At 39.9% G+C, this 14,085-nt stretch overlaps 1 protein-coding gene across 1 annotated transcript; it reads left to right on the top strand.

The window, feature by feature from the left end:
- Positions 1–2,494: 2,494 nt before the first annotated feature.
- On the top strand, positions 2,495–12,666 carry LOC102304683 (ATP-binding cassette sub-family C member 12; the record flags this gene model as incomplete). Its single annotated transcript, XM_005952573.3, is given in 17 exon segments — positions 2,495–2,698; positions 3,332–3,466; positions 3,696–3,804; positions 4,700–4,750; positions 4,974–5,072; positions 5,164–5,267; positions 6,124–6,306; positions 6,422–6,648; positions 6,739–6,876; positions 7,030–7,219; positions 7,304–7,393; positions 7,500–7,689; positions 8,277–8,436; positions 8,519–8,597; positions 11,551–11,664; positions 11,901–12,065; positions 12,180–12,666. Coding segments are annotated over 17 exon segments (2,331 nt in total), but the record flags the coding sequence as incomplete, so codon positions are not given.
- Between the last annotated feature and the right edge of the window lie 1,419 nt (positions 12,667–14,085).

Raw genomic sequence — 14,085 nt, 5'->3', positions numbered from 1 at the left:
AAAATGACCAAAGAAAAAGTGGAAAACAGTTAAACATGAGAGGTTTTTGGACAAAGTTTGTGTTTTTTCCATTGTTTAAGCACTGCTTCCAGCCAAGAGCAATACCATATATGCCCCATAGCTGCAGAAAAGGCTAACATTGCTATCTTTTTACAAAAAAACAGCTGAACATGAGAGGTTTTTGGACCAATTTTGTGTTCTCCATTCTTTAAGCACCGGTTTGAGCACCGTTTAAGCACCGGCACCGTTTCAAAAGTACCGGTTTGGTACTGGTATCGGATAAAACCTAAACGATACTCATCCCTAGTCCAGGGTGTACCCCGCCTTTCGCCCTATGACAGCTGGGATAGGCTCCAGCGCCCACCGTGACCCTGAAAAGTGGAAGTGAATGGATGGATGGATAGACCAAAATACTCAATTTTGCTCTACATGGGCCTGATATCCACTTACGAGGACATTATACTGCTACTGTTCTATCAAAATTTTAAAAAAATATCCTCATATGTGGCTCTTATCTTTCTTAAAAACAAAAATAAGGTAAAAAAAAAAAATCTGGTAATTCTTTGTTTTTACATTCATCGGGTCCCAATATGCCCAAATATCAAAGAGAAATTAAAAATGCATGCCGTGAAAGAGTTCGGGTCTTAGGAGGTTGAACTGTCAAAAAAATTCATTGAAAGTCCTTATCTGCATAAACAAGTATCTGCTAGATAAGTAGAAAAAAAAAGCCTTGTGTCATGTGTCCTAGTCGTTTAAACATACAATTCAACAAAGTCCAAAATAAATAATGAGCTATTTGTCAGTCTGCCACAGGGCAGCTGTGGCTACAACTGTAGCTGCCTCCACCAGTGTGTGAATGTGTGTGTAAAGCGCTTAGGGGTCCCTAGGGGGAACTAGTAAAAGCGCTACAAATACAGGTCATTTACCATTTGAAGTTAAACAAACTGTAACAATCATATCTCCCCTCCAGCAACTACTATGTGAAGATAAAGGAGGGTATATTGAGACTAGGGCTGCTCAATTAATCAAATTTTAATCACGATTACGATCTGGGCTTTCAACGATCATTAAAAATGACTGTGCGGATTATTAGCCCCTCCCTCATTTATCCGCGACACGTTAAAGGCCGGTCCGTGAAAATATTGTCGGGCATAAACCAGTCCGTGGCGCAAAAAAGGGTGGAGACCGCTGATTAAGAGGACCCAAGGGAAGCTCGGAAAGCTAAGCAGAAGTTATTTGGAGAGGAGAGTGACTGCCGTTGGTTGAAAAGAGAGGTAAAAAAAACTTCAGTGGTGTTGCACACTATTTTATATTATTTTTTAAGGTCATTATTCAATACGTTGTTATTGTTAACCCTTTAAAGCCGGTCAGAGCTGCACGCTCTGTTTTGTGTAACTATTTTTAAATCCCTAAAGAACCTGAACCGTGTAAGCTAGCGCAATAAATTTTTTTTGCATATGAAACCAGAGGAATTGTACTTACATCTTATGACATCAGCTTGTCCTCGGTCACGGTTTCCTTCCACATAAAGCTTTGCAAAAATTGCATAAAAAGCGCTTGCAGGAACAAAAACATAATATTCCAGAAACACGCTTTGCCGATCCGATCAGCTGTTCGTAACACTTCCCACAGTGAAACAGACGTCAGCGCGAACTATCGCATGTCCGCCATTTCCTGCCCGAAACCGGAAGTGACGTCATTTTCGCGGAAAATGTAGTTTTTTTACTTGTAGGCCTTAAAAGCCTATACTGGTGTTTTTATAAGTCATGTTTGACTTTTCTGAATAGTTTCTGGGATGCTTAGAACTCGAATTGCACTGCTGGAAATAGTTTATTTTGATGCACATGCTGTTTTCTTTGCAAATTTGCATCATAGGATTGTTTTTTCGTTTTTCCTGCAGTATATAAAAATTGGTGTATCTCCAAAATAAAACTATGAAGACACTCAAAATAAATTTCCTGTTGTTGTAAACTATTTTTTGCAACTTTTTTGTATTTAAAGTTTTGAGGGATAAACCTCTTAAATTTCTCCAAGTAGAAATATATGTAAAAAAACAAACAAAAATGATTTTCAATTTTTTTGTAGTTTATTGCACTTTTTTGCAATTAACGTAGTTACTATGGACTTAATGCATACATATTATTAAAATATGGGCTATAACAGTTGTATAGCAACTTGAAATGCTCCCACAAATGGCACTACAACATGTAAAGAAATAATATAAGCTCTGGCGGACTTGGTTCTATAGTAGGTCGTAAGGGTAAATAAATATCGTCAAATAATCGAGATCTCAATTTCAGTGAAAATAATCGTGATTATCATTTTTGCCATAATCGAGCAGCCCTAATTGAGACAGAATAATGCCATAGTGTTGTATGGAATAAATGCACTAGTATAATGTAATGAATTACAATATTTAAAATATAATACCATCTCTTCCATAATGATTGAGTAAATTTCTGGATTATATTAAGTCTTACTGACATTTTGTCAGATTGGGGAGCGGGGGCTTAATCTGTCAGGGGGACAGAAGCAGAGGATCAGCCTGGCCAGAGCAGTCTACTCCAACAAGGACATCTTCCTCCTTGACGATCCTTTATCTGCTGTTGACGCTCATGTGGGGAAACATATTTTTGAAGAATGCATAAAGAAGGAACTCCAAGGAAAATCTGTCATACTGGTTACACACCAGCTCCAGGTAAGAACACGGTTTCATTCTTTAGTGCTTTCACTAAAGAATAACACTAAATGACAAGAACAACTGATGTAAGTAGTTAAAAGAAGACTTTCCTGTCCATATATATTGTAATTTTACAGTCAGAGGCCATGTCTTACCATGACAGGAAGAATAGAAAAAACATCCGTTAATGTTTTATAAAAATCACTATATTCCACTTTGTTAATCTGTATAAAAACCAAAGTGAAAAATTAACCAGGTTACTTGATGGATCATAGCTTGGTCTGAGACTCTGAAATCTGGAAATCAGATTTCATGAATATGAATATGCATATTCATGAAATTAATATGCATATTGTCTAAAATTGTGTTTTTAAATATGACATTTTGGACAAATTCAGTCAAATCTGAAAAAACCTAGAAGGCATTCTTGGCTAATAGTTTACCTACTAATCATAAGTCACTAATCTGAGGAAGAGTATTTGACTGGTGCTCTTACCCGTGAGTTCTAAGCCATTTCGTAAGTCACGCTACTGGAGATAAGAACATCTGTCAAATGACATAAATGTGTACATACATGTGATTATAGTTTTGAACAGGTCTGACGACACTGTAGATTTTGTTGCCACAATTGTTCTCACTTATGCTTGCTAGTATTTGGAGTTCTGTGATGACATCCTGGTTCTGGATGACGGGGAGATCAGGGAGGCCGGAAACCACCAAACCTTGATGAACGCCAGCGGACGCTATGCTCAGCTCATCACCAATTACCAGATGGAACAGTCCAAAGTAAGTATACCCTAAATTAAAAGCATGCATCTTGTACCTCTTCTATTTTTATCGTTGATTCTTATTATGTTCCTGCAAACCACCTCACCTGTTCTTGATTGTTTTATTATGTCAAAAACAATAAACTTAATGATCAGTTGTAAAACAAGGTACAAATCATTCCATTTGTGGTTATACGTTTGTACGGGCTGTGCTGTAATGCTGTGTTCCTGATATTCTTGCTTGTCAGACTCAGAATGAGGAGGGAGAGGAAGAGGAGGATTTATCATCCCAAGATGCCCCTGAGTTGAAAGAGGTTGAGCTCAGATATCGTGCAGACAGTGGGATGGCAAACCCTGGTAAAAAAAAAAAAAACTAGGGAGAAAATCATTTTAATAATTTGAACTTTTTGGGTGTTTTTGAATTCATGACAGACTTTACATGTTTTAGTAGTGGTGCTTTTTTGAATACGGTGGGATTTTTGTTTTTTCACTGTCCAGAGACCAGTGTTCAGGGGGATGACGCTCACACTTTCTAAATGTTGCTGTGCCAATGCACGTGCAGTGTTGACACATCAGTACTTTTGATTGTTAAAGAGCAACTGTATAACCAGGGACAGGTCAAAGTTTTGTAAAGCAAAAACAAGGCCTTGTAAAGTAATAACAGACAGGGCAGCAAACTTGTTGACCTGGCTGTTTTTGCTATATACCCATATTATAAGTCCTTGTGACTTCATACCAAAAACATGACCTGTGAAGGTCATTACATAAAATTGCTATCATATTTATATGCATCATTGGCCCATCTTCATTGGCCCATCTGTAACCGGAAGGTCGCCGGTTCGATCCCCGGGCTCTCTGTCCTGGTCGTTGTGTCCTTGGGCAAGACACTTTACCCTACTATGGTGTTGGTCCAGAGGGCCGATGGTGCGATATGGCAGCCTCGCTTCTGTCAGTCTGCCCCAGGGCAGCTGTGGCTACAACTGTAGCTTGCCTCCACCAGTGTGTGAATGCGAGAGTGAATGAATAGTGGCATTGTAAAGCGCTTTATAAATCCAATCCATTATTATTATTTAAAGTGACTCTTCCCTCTATGGATACAATGTATATAAGTGATCAGTTTCCAGATTTCCTTGCTGTAGGGGTCTGTGGTTCAACTCTTTGCAGTTATGTCTTACAATATGTGGACAATGATAATTTAAGTCAATTTTTGTGATTAGTAGAATGATAAAATTACTTCTATTCTTCCTTTCAGCATTTGACATGTCAGATGAAAAGGATCATGAAACAACAGCTGAGCAAAAGCGTAAGTCTTTAAAGTTCACTTAATTCTGAGTGTCATCCCACCGTTTGTCAGCTGTTTCACTATTACATATTTAGTTGTTATGTGATCCCCTTTTCTACACCAAGCAATACTTTAGATTTTTTAAATATTTTTTATAATGGAAATGCACATGTGATGCATGTCAATGCAAATGGAAGTCACTAATCCTGTTACGACTCTATTAAAATATTTTCCCTGTTTTAAGCTCCTGTCAAGTCTGATGACCAGCTGGTCCATCAAGAGTCCTCCACAGAGGGTGCTGTCTCCTTAAGAACCTACCACCGGTACTGTCAAGCAGCTGGAGGTCTGATACAACACACACATGCATTTACATGATTTTAAGCAATAATGTACCAATATGTACTTAACAGTTGTGCTGCAACTCTTTGCTACAGGCTACATTCTCGTCTTTCTCACTGTCCTGAACATTGTCCTGATGATTGGATCCACAGCCTTCAGCAACTGGTGGCTCAGCTTCTGGCTTGGAAAGGGTAATGGGGTGAGAATCCTCTCTCTCTAGCATTCACACAAAAATAATCTCATCATGCATAAACAGCTTGGGTGAAATGACTATGAGCTCTCAGTCACTGTGTAGCCTAACACAAGTGAATCCAATAAAGATGATTACAAGCACCAGAAGGTACATTGTTTCAAGTAAGATTGCCCGTGTTAGCCAGTCTCTTTAAAATTAGAGGGTTACAATGGACTTAAGGTCAAAACTTGAATTTTTGGCTTTTTCCAGGCTATCTCAGCTTTTAAGTAACCCACAAATACTTACTAGTGATGAGTTCAGGTGGTGGTCAAGTGAGGTCTGTGAGAGTTAGTGCTCTTTGGCCTTGAGCAGTTCTTATTAAGATCAGATTATTGGATGTGCTCATTATACTGCTGCAGTGTGAATCTTTTACAGGGTCCAGCATACCTGTAAAGAACAGAGTGCTAACTGAATGGTCTGGGCAGAACCAATGTGATGAAGAACATAATATTCCAGCTAGCACATTTCTTAGTGGTACACTCTCGTATTATTCCAGCCTATCAGTACACAGAATACTGGCACATCTTAGTCTACTCATTACACTTGTTTAGCTTGAGCCTAACCCTAACCATGCTCCAACACCATTACTGCTAAAAATTGTTCTTTAACAGTACTTTTGCATGCTGAAGTGTTATGTTCTTTATTTAGCAAATTCTGGATCTGGAAAGAAATTAGTTTCCATGCACTGCTGTATTAGAAAACTGCTCTCTAGCTGTGTCTTGTCACTCAAGATGACAGTTCAAGAAAGACCCACTGAAACGATAGACACGCCAAGTCCACTCTCTCTCCACTAACAAAAGATATTTTGTCTGTTTTATCGAAGTCATCGACTAACCCAGGTTCAGATCCAGGTGACATCTCAAAAAATCCAGACCTGCACTATTACCAAACGATTTATGGTGTGATGATGCTCATCATGGTGGTACTTGCCCTCATCAAATGCTTCTTTTATACTTACGTCACCTTGAGGGCCTCCTGCAAACTCCACAACACAATGTTCAAGAAGGTACCAAGAAATAATCCCCAGTGTTTACCATCAAACATGACCAATTGAAACACAGATTAACTGCTCAATGATTCAAAGAATGATTATTTTTGTTGTTTGTATTTTCCTCTCACAGATTTTTGGCAGTCCAATGAGTTTCTTTGACACAACTCCAACAGGCCGAATTCTAAACCGTTTCTCTAAAGATCAAGAGGAGGTGGACACTGTGCTTCCTCTTGTCATGGATTCTTTCCTGCAGTATTGTCTTCTCGTCACATTCACAATTATCATCATCGCATCCGTTTTTCCATACATGCTTGTGGCTGTAGTCATCATGGGAGCTTTGTTTACCCTCATTCTGTTGTGAGTTAAGTTTTAAAAATTGTCTTAGTGCGAGAGCAGATAGTTGTTTAAGGTACAGTTTGCTCAACATTTGTTTGAATTTATCTGCAGCCTATTCCAAAGGGGTATTCGTCTTATGAAGAAGATGGAAAATATCAGCCGTTCTCCCTGTATCTCACTAACGACTTCTACACTGCAGGGCCTCAGCACCATCCATGCTTACAACACAAGAAACAGTCACATAGAAATGTAAGACACCAGAACTCTTTCACAGAAACAAATAAAAGTCTCTCTATTACTGGTCGTAATAGTAAATAATGTGTTCTTCTGTAAATATCTGTAAATGATGTGGTCTTTGATCGGTGCTCTCAACTCTCATCACGTCGTTGTGTCATATTGTAGGTTCAAGTCCCTGAATGACATCAACTCCAATCACTTTTTATTGTTTCATTCTGGCACCCGGTGGCTTTCTTTCTGGCTGGACTTCATGGCTGCTATTATGACCTTGTTGGTGTCTCTGTTTGTAGTGCTTAGCAGTAATGACTTTATCGCTCCATCCTTGAAAGGCCTGGCCATAACCTATACCATACAGGTAAATAAGGAGAGCAGAGTTATACGTCTAAGTCATGTTGAAATGTGTGTTTGTGTTTTGTTAGAACTTTTGTGTGTTGTCCAGTTGACAGGCATGCTTCAATATGTAGTAAGACTGTCAACGGAAGTGGAAGCAAGGTTCAACTCAGTGGAGCGACTGCAGGAATACATCATGGTCAGATTTCTCTCCGCAAACGATCCATCTTTCATGGTTTTGCCAAGACCAAACCCCAAATTCCCTCTGTTTGCCTCACTCAAAAAAGAAACTTTTTTATTTGCAGGATTGTAAATCTGAGGCCCCCAGGCATGTTAAAGAGGCTCAGATCCCACAGGACTGGCCTAGCAATGGGGGCGTCTCCTTCAAAGACTATAAGATGAGGTACAGAGAGAATACACCAATCATCCTAAACGGCCTTGATTTCCACATTCAACCTGGAGAGAAGCTGGGGATCGTGGGAAGGACTGGCTCTGGTAAGGCCCCGAATTTAAGAGCTATTACATTTTCTTAATTTTTATTCAGTGGGATTTTTGAAAAAAAAAAAATATATATATATATATATATGTTAATTAGAAATATTTAAATAATTGAGTTTGAAGCCGTCTCTGTCATATTTCCTGTTTTGTAACTTGCTAATAGGTGACAAATCTGGACTGTAGGAAGACCAGTTTAGACCCATGGTTCTTTGAGTGAGTCGCCATGCTGTTGTAGTTTAGCACTGTAGGAGTTTGATCTTTAACAGTGGACGCACTAACAAAGTGCTTACTGACCTTGGTTGAAACTGGACTCAGAAAAAAAAAATGTTTCTGATTCAATTTAGTGATGGTCTCCTTATTTGTTTTCTATCCATTAAAATGTATAACTTTAAACATTCATGTTTTAAATTAAATCTGTCTTTATTTGCATTTTGCACAGTTTCCTTTTTTTGGGAAACAGGGTTGTAATTATTATAGCAGTGAATTCCTAATTATTCCATAGTGCAGATTACAATTTTAATCAGCTCTTCTCAACAGCTATAGTGTAATATTCAGCTACTCTGCTCTGTGCTTTGTGTCTGTAGGGAAATCCTCTTTAGGAGTAGCTCTATTCAGACTAGTAGAGCCTGCAGCAGGAACCATAAAGATAGACGGAGTTGATATTATGTCCATTGGCCTGCAGGATTTGCGCAGCAAGTTGTCCATCATCCCTCAGGACCCTGTGCTGTTCATCGGTACAGTAAGGTAGTGAACCAGAAGTACAGAATCACACACTGATTTTACTCCTGCATGTCAGTCACTAGATAAAGAGCTGTTTTTCCTACAGGTACAACCTAGACCCGTTTAATAACTACACTGATGAGGAGATTTGGGCAGCACTGGAGAAGACCTATATAAAGGACTCAGTATGTTATCAGTATTGTATAGTCTTATTGTTTGTTTTGCCACTTGCTTTTATCCAAGATTTTGCTTTGACAAAAACTAAAACCCACAACGCGTAAGACTGCAGTCTCTGTGACACGTCTGATACAGCCCTAAAAGAAAATGGAATAGCCCTAGAGCCAAACATATGTTTTATGTTCATTTTTTTGACACATCCTATGTTCATGTTGTTTATTTAGTTTTACTTCTGTTCTTTGTTTCCTTTAATTAGCTATCAGTTATTAGATTTTTAACAATTTTTCTGCCACTGGCCAGTATTGTTTACTCTCTGACGAGCTCTGCATATTTACTTTATCTTTGCATTGAAAATTTGGAATTTGGACTTTTTCCTCCAGTGCCCTACATTTAGTTCACCTTCCTCTGTGTACAATTATAGTACCATCTGTCCAGGCACACGTTTTTCCGCAGAGGAAAACAACTCTCTAGCAGTTATTAATGGCACCACTAATGCTGACTAATGTTGCTCTCATGCCGTGAACCTGGAAGTAATAAACCCTAAAGATTTTTATTACAACAAGTTTGATAAGGTTCTGGCATGTCTAAATTTTTATCACAGAATACACTCAGTAACAGTGTTGGTCAAGTTACTTGAAATAAGTAATCAGTAACTAATTACTGATTACTTCCCCAAAAAGTAATCCCGTTACTTTACTGATTATTTATTTTCAAAAGTAATTAATTACTTAGCTACTTTTTAAAAACACGATTTACAACCTGAATAGGTGATAAAGCATAGATCTTTCAGCCCAATTCTACTTTTTCTGCATAATCCATCATACAAAATGTAATCAAATGGAAAAGTCTCTTTTTAAAACTTGTTTTATTAGTTTTAATCTTTTAACTTTATGCATCAAGCAAAAATTTAATTATATGCAACATTCTCTGACTGGAAGAAATTAGTTTAACATTTAAACCTATTTTCTGCACATTCCAGCACATAAAATAAAATATTTTTTTGTGTTTACACTCCATCCATCCATCCATCCATCCATCTTCATCCGCTTATCCGAGGTCGGGTCGCGGGGGTAGCAGCCTAAGCAAAGAGGTCCAGACCTCCCTCTCCCCAGCCACCTCCTCCAGCTTGTCCGGGGGAATACCAAGGCGTTCCCAGGCCAGCCGAGAGATATAATCTCTCCAGCGTGTCCTGGGTCTGCCCCGGGGCCTCCTCCCGGTGGGACATGCCTGGAACACCTCCCCAGGAGGCGCCCAGGGGGCATCCTTGCAGATGCCCGAACCACCTCAGCTGGCTCCTTTCGATGTGGAGCAGCAGCTGCTCTACTCTGAGCCCCTCCCGGATGGCCGAACTTCTCACCCTATCTCTAAGGGAGAGGCCAGCCACCCTTCGGAGGAAGCTCATTTCCGCCGCTTGTATCCGCGATCTCGTTCTTTCGGTCACTACCCACAGCTCGTGGCCATAGGTGAGGGTAGGGACGTAGATCGACCGGTAAATTGAGAGCTTCGCTTTTACACTCAGCTCCCTCTTCACCACGACGACCGGTGCAGCGTCCGCATTACTGCAGCCGCAGCCCCAATCCGTCTGTCGATCTCCGGCTCCCTTCTCCCATCACTCGCGAACAAGACCCCGAGATACTTGAACTCCTCCACTTGGGGCAGGAACTCATCCCCGACCCGGAGTGGGCACTCCACCCTTTTCCGGCTGAGAACCATGGCCTCAGATTTGGAGGTGCTGATCCTCATTCCCGCTGCTTCACACTCGGCTGCGAACCGTTCCAGTGCGAGCTGGAGGCCCTCACCCGATGAAGCCAACAGAACCACATCATCCGCAAAAATCAGAGATGAGATTCTGAGGCCACCAAAGCGAAAGCCCTCCGCCACTTGGCTGCGCCTAGAAATCCTGTCCATAAAAATTATGAACAGAACCGGAGACAAAGGGCAGCCCTGGCGGAGCCCATCACCCACCGGGAACGAGTCCGACTTATTGCCGGCAATGCGAACCAAGCTCTTGCAACGGTTGTATAGGGATCGAATGGCCCGTAGCAATGGGCCAGACACCCCATACTCCCGCAACACCTCCCACAACACTCGACTCTTTCAAATAGATGCAAGTAAAACACAGCAGAAAATAAATAAAATCAAAGACTAGCGGTCCTTGTGCTCTATTTTCACCTGTAAAGCAGGAGTGGGGTAGGCGGAGGTTTGCCCTGGTGCAGGTGTGCCGCACGGTCAGTTGAAGAATCCGCGAGTTTCTCTGTGAATTTCCCATTACGTCGTAGCGCACTCGGTGCTTGCTTGGAAGTTTAGGGGTTTTTTTCGCTGTAAAAAGAAGTTTTCTTCCCACGCACAACGGACACTAATGTTTTTGTCACTTTTTATGGAATCAAACTCAAAGTAAGGTCAGTACTTCCACGCTTTAAACGCTGCACGCTCATACTCTCTCCCGCACTCGATATATGATCCATTGTTGATCTGCACACAGCTGTTGTCACGAACGTCGCACTCGCTTACGTCACTGTCATGAGACATTCTCGCCCAAAAAAAAAAAAAAAAAAAAAAAAAAAAAAAATCACGGGTTTAGTAACAAGATAACGCAGCGTTTCTACGGGAAAGTAACGGTAATCTAATTACCAAGTAACGCGTTACTGCCCATCTCTGCTCAGGAATTCCTCTCTGGCAAAAATGAACTGTAGTAGTCCTTAATCCAAGACTAGCATGGGGGTTGCAAGCCAATCTCACTGGCTCTCCAGCCCGAGGCACCGTCCCAGAATCTTTATGCTGCTCCTGTCTAACTGCAGATAGTCTTTCCATACAAGAGTTCAAACTTTTGATTGCCTTGCCTTAGGCAAGGATTATACGACTTTGTAGTTTATTTTGTGGGTTTTTTTGCTGCGAATATCCTCTTTCTGTTAGCCTGAGGGGTATGAATGGCAGTACCAAAATATGATTTTGTTCCATCAGATCTCCAAGCTGGAAGAAAGGCTACAGGCACCAGTGTTGGAAAATGGAGAGAACTTCTCTGTTGGTGAGAGACAACTGATGTGTATGGCTAGGGCTCTACTCCGTAACTCCAAGGTGTGTACACACATAACACCTTCTTGATGATAATAAATTTAATTTGCAAATACAGTTTATTGGCTGGGATACTGCTGCCACATTAGCTTGTGATGACTCTACCAATATTTCCATTAATATTAATATCAAAGTGTATAATAACATAAGCACTGTAAACATTTTTGTATTTTATGACACTTTTGCCATCCACCGTTTTCTTCTTTCTAACCACCATTACGCTGGTTATTTTTTGGCAGATTATTCTTTTAGACGAAGCCACAGCATCCATCGATTCAGAAACAGATGCTCTCATTCAAAACACCATCAAAGAGGCCTTTAAAGACTGCACCATGCTCACCATAGCGCATCGCATCAACACTGTTATGCATGCAGATCGTATTCTGGTCATGGACAATGGACAGGTACCCAAACCCTCCCCCCCCCCAAAAAAAAACAAAAAAACCCCACAAATGAACACAAATCAAAGATGATTACACAATCTTTAACTTAAACTCACTAAGTGTTCTGTTTGACAGGTGGCAGAATTAGACCATCCAGATGTGCTGAAGCAACGGCCAGACTCTCTGTTCTCATCACTCCTGACAGCTGCTAATACAGTAAACTCCTGAACAGAAGGACAACCAAAAAACTGCTGCATAGTAGTCACTGGGCATGTTCATAACAGTTATCCATATACACAGCCATATCGAAGTCTTTACTGTGATACTACACTCTTTTCTGGTGTGCTTGTATGAGATGTAACTGAGCAGCAGAGATGGAAACTGATAACAGTGCAGGAAAGACAACATAACTATTTACAAAGTTCAAAAACTATGCATTTATCTCTCCTGTCTGCTGATACAAAACAATGAGCACTGTACTTTACTGGGTTTCTCTTCATATTTCGAATGAGATGACTTCTTATGCACGTTATAGTTTAATTATGTTATGTATTTGCCAAGTCTTTCTTTGCTGCTATTAAATGTAATTTAAATCCTGTTTTTTTTATTTCATTGTTTTTTTTGTGTGACATTAAAAAAAAAAAAAAAAAAAAAGCATGGTAAATTTCATAGTGTAGGTATATACAGATGACCCTGATAAGATCTGTGCTAATAAATTACTTAAATTTGTGTTTCAGTATTAATTGGTATTTTAAAAAAAGAAATTATATATACAGCGAGATTACCTTTATTTTAAACAGGTTGTGGGGCTACGAGGGCACCAGCAACCCTATGCTGGATATGCAGTTAACAAACGTATGGATGAATTGGGGTTACAAGTGTATCTATATGCTGCCACCTGCTGGCTGCATCCTGCTGCATGTCACCAAAGCTGCTGCCCAACACTCAGCAAATGTAACTAAATAAATTGTAGTTTTGTTTCATGAGTGACAGTTGGTGACGTAGGACAGTTAAATAATAAAGCCAACAAATCTCTTATCAGCAGTGTATTTCCAAAGCAGCTGGAAAGAATATATTCTAGGAAGAAATCACGGCTTTCACTGGAGATTTTACAGCATTAACACCACCTGTAGGTGCTGTGAGGAGAGCTAGCATGCTTAACCTTTCAATGTAAATCTATGCCAAATATCTTTATATTAAAAACAAAACAACAATTTCAGATGTTTTACTCCAACTAGTAAATCTAATGTTAGCGATATTGTTCTTTTTTAACTTCTAAGGCTCGGGATTAAAAGGTGAGGTGGTGGAGGAGACAACACATATACAGGGCACATGACAAAAAGAAAAGCAAGCAATTTATCATTGTTAGTGGTTTACAAAACAAATGAAAAACTCAAAGATGTCACAACAAATAAAAATCTGCTAGCGCTAGCATAAATAAAACTCAGTTATTGGCTGAGTGACAGGTCCCGACCTCTTAGTTCCGCCCTTCACACCATCTGATCCTATTGGCTGAGTTCTGAGTCCTGTAGCCAATGGATGCACTCCAGGGCATATATAAGCTGACTTTGTAATTGGTTTTAAGAATGTTGGGTGCTTTTGTGTATGCTGCTCTTAGTTTGATCCCTCCCCCCAATACAATGATTGTCATTCACGAATCCTCATATTGACTTAGTAAATAGTCAATATAGTTGTGTGTTTCAATAAGGAACCCAAATGACAGTTATTTACTTGCATTTCTGAACAGAAAAATAAAAATGTTTTAGTGGTCAAATTTTATGCTTGACTCATTTCAGACTTCTCAAACAAGTCCAGTCTGCCAGCCCACATTTTGGTAAACAAATCTTTTTAGCCACCACCGCGCCACTGAATGTTTACATTTGATTTAGTGCAGTTGTCCATTAACTGGTGGAATAAATTAAGATGCTATGCAATAACAGATGCATGCAAAAACAAGCAATAGGCTAAAAGCTAATAAGATGGGGATGTGTTTAACTCTTAAATTATGAATAATTTAACTCAACATTTTGTCAGCAACATT

Source organism: Haplochromis burtoni, unplaced genomic scaffold, assembly GCF_018398535.1.
Source record: "Haplochromis burtoni strain Fernald_Lab_line unplaced genomic scaffold, NCSU_Asbu1 Contig_1817, whole genome shotgun sequence".
NCBI lineage: Eukaryota > Metazoa > Chordata > Actinopteri > Cichliformes > Cichlidae > Haplochromis > Haplochromis burtoni.
Note: the sequence above shows the minus strand (reverse complement) of the source record. Positions and strands in the feature narration are given on the sequence as shown.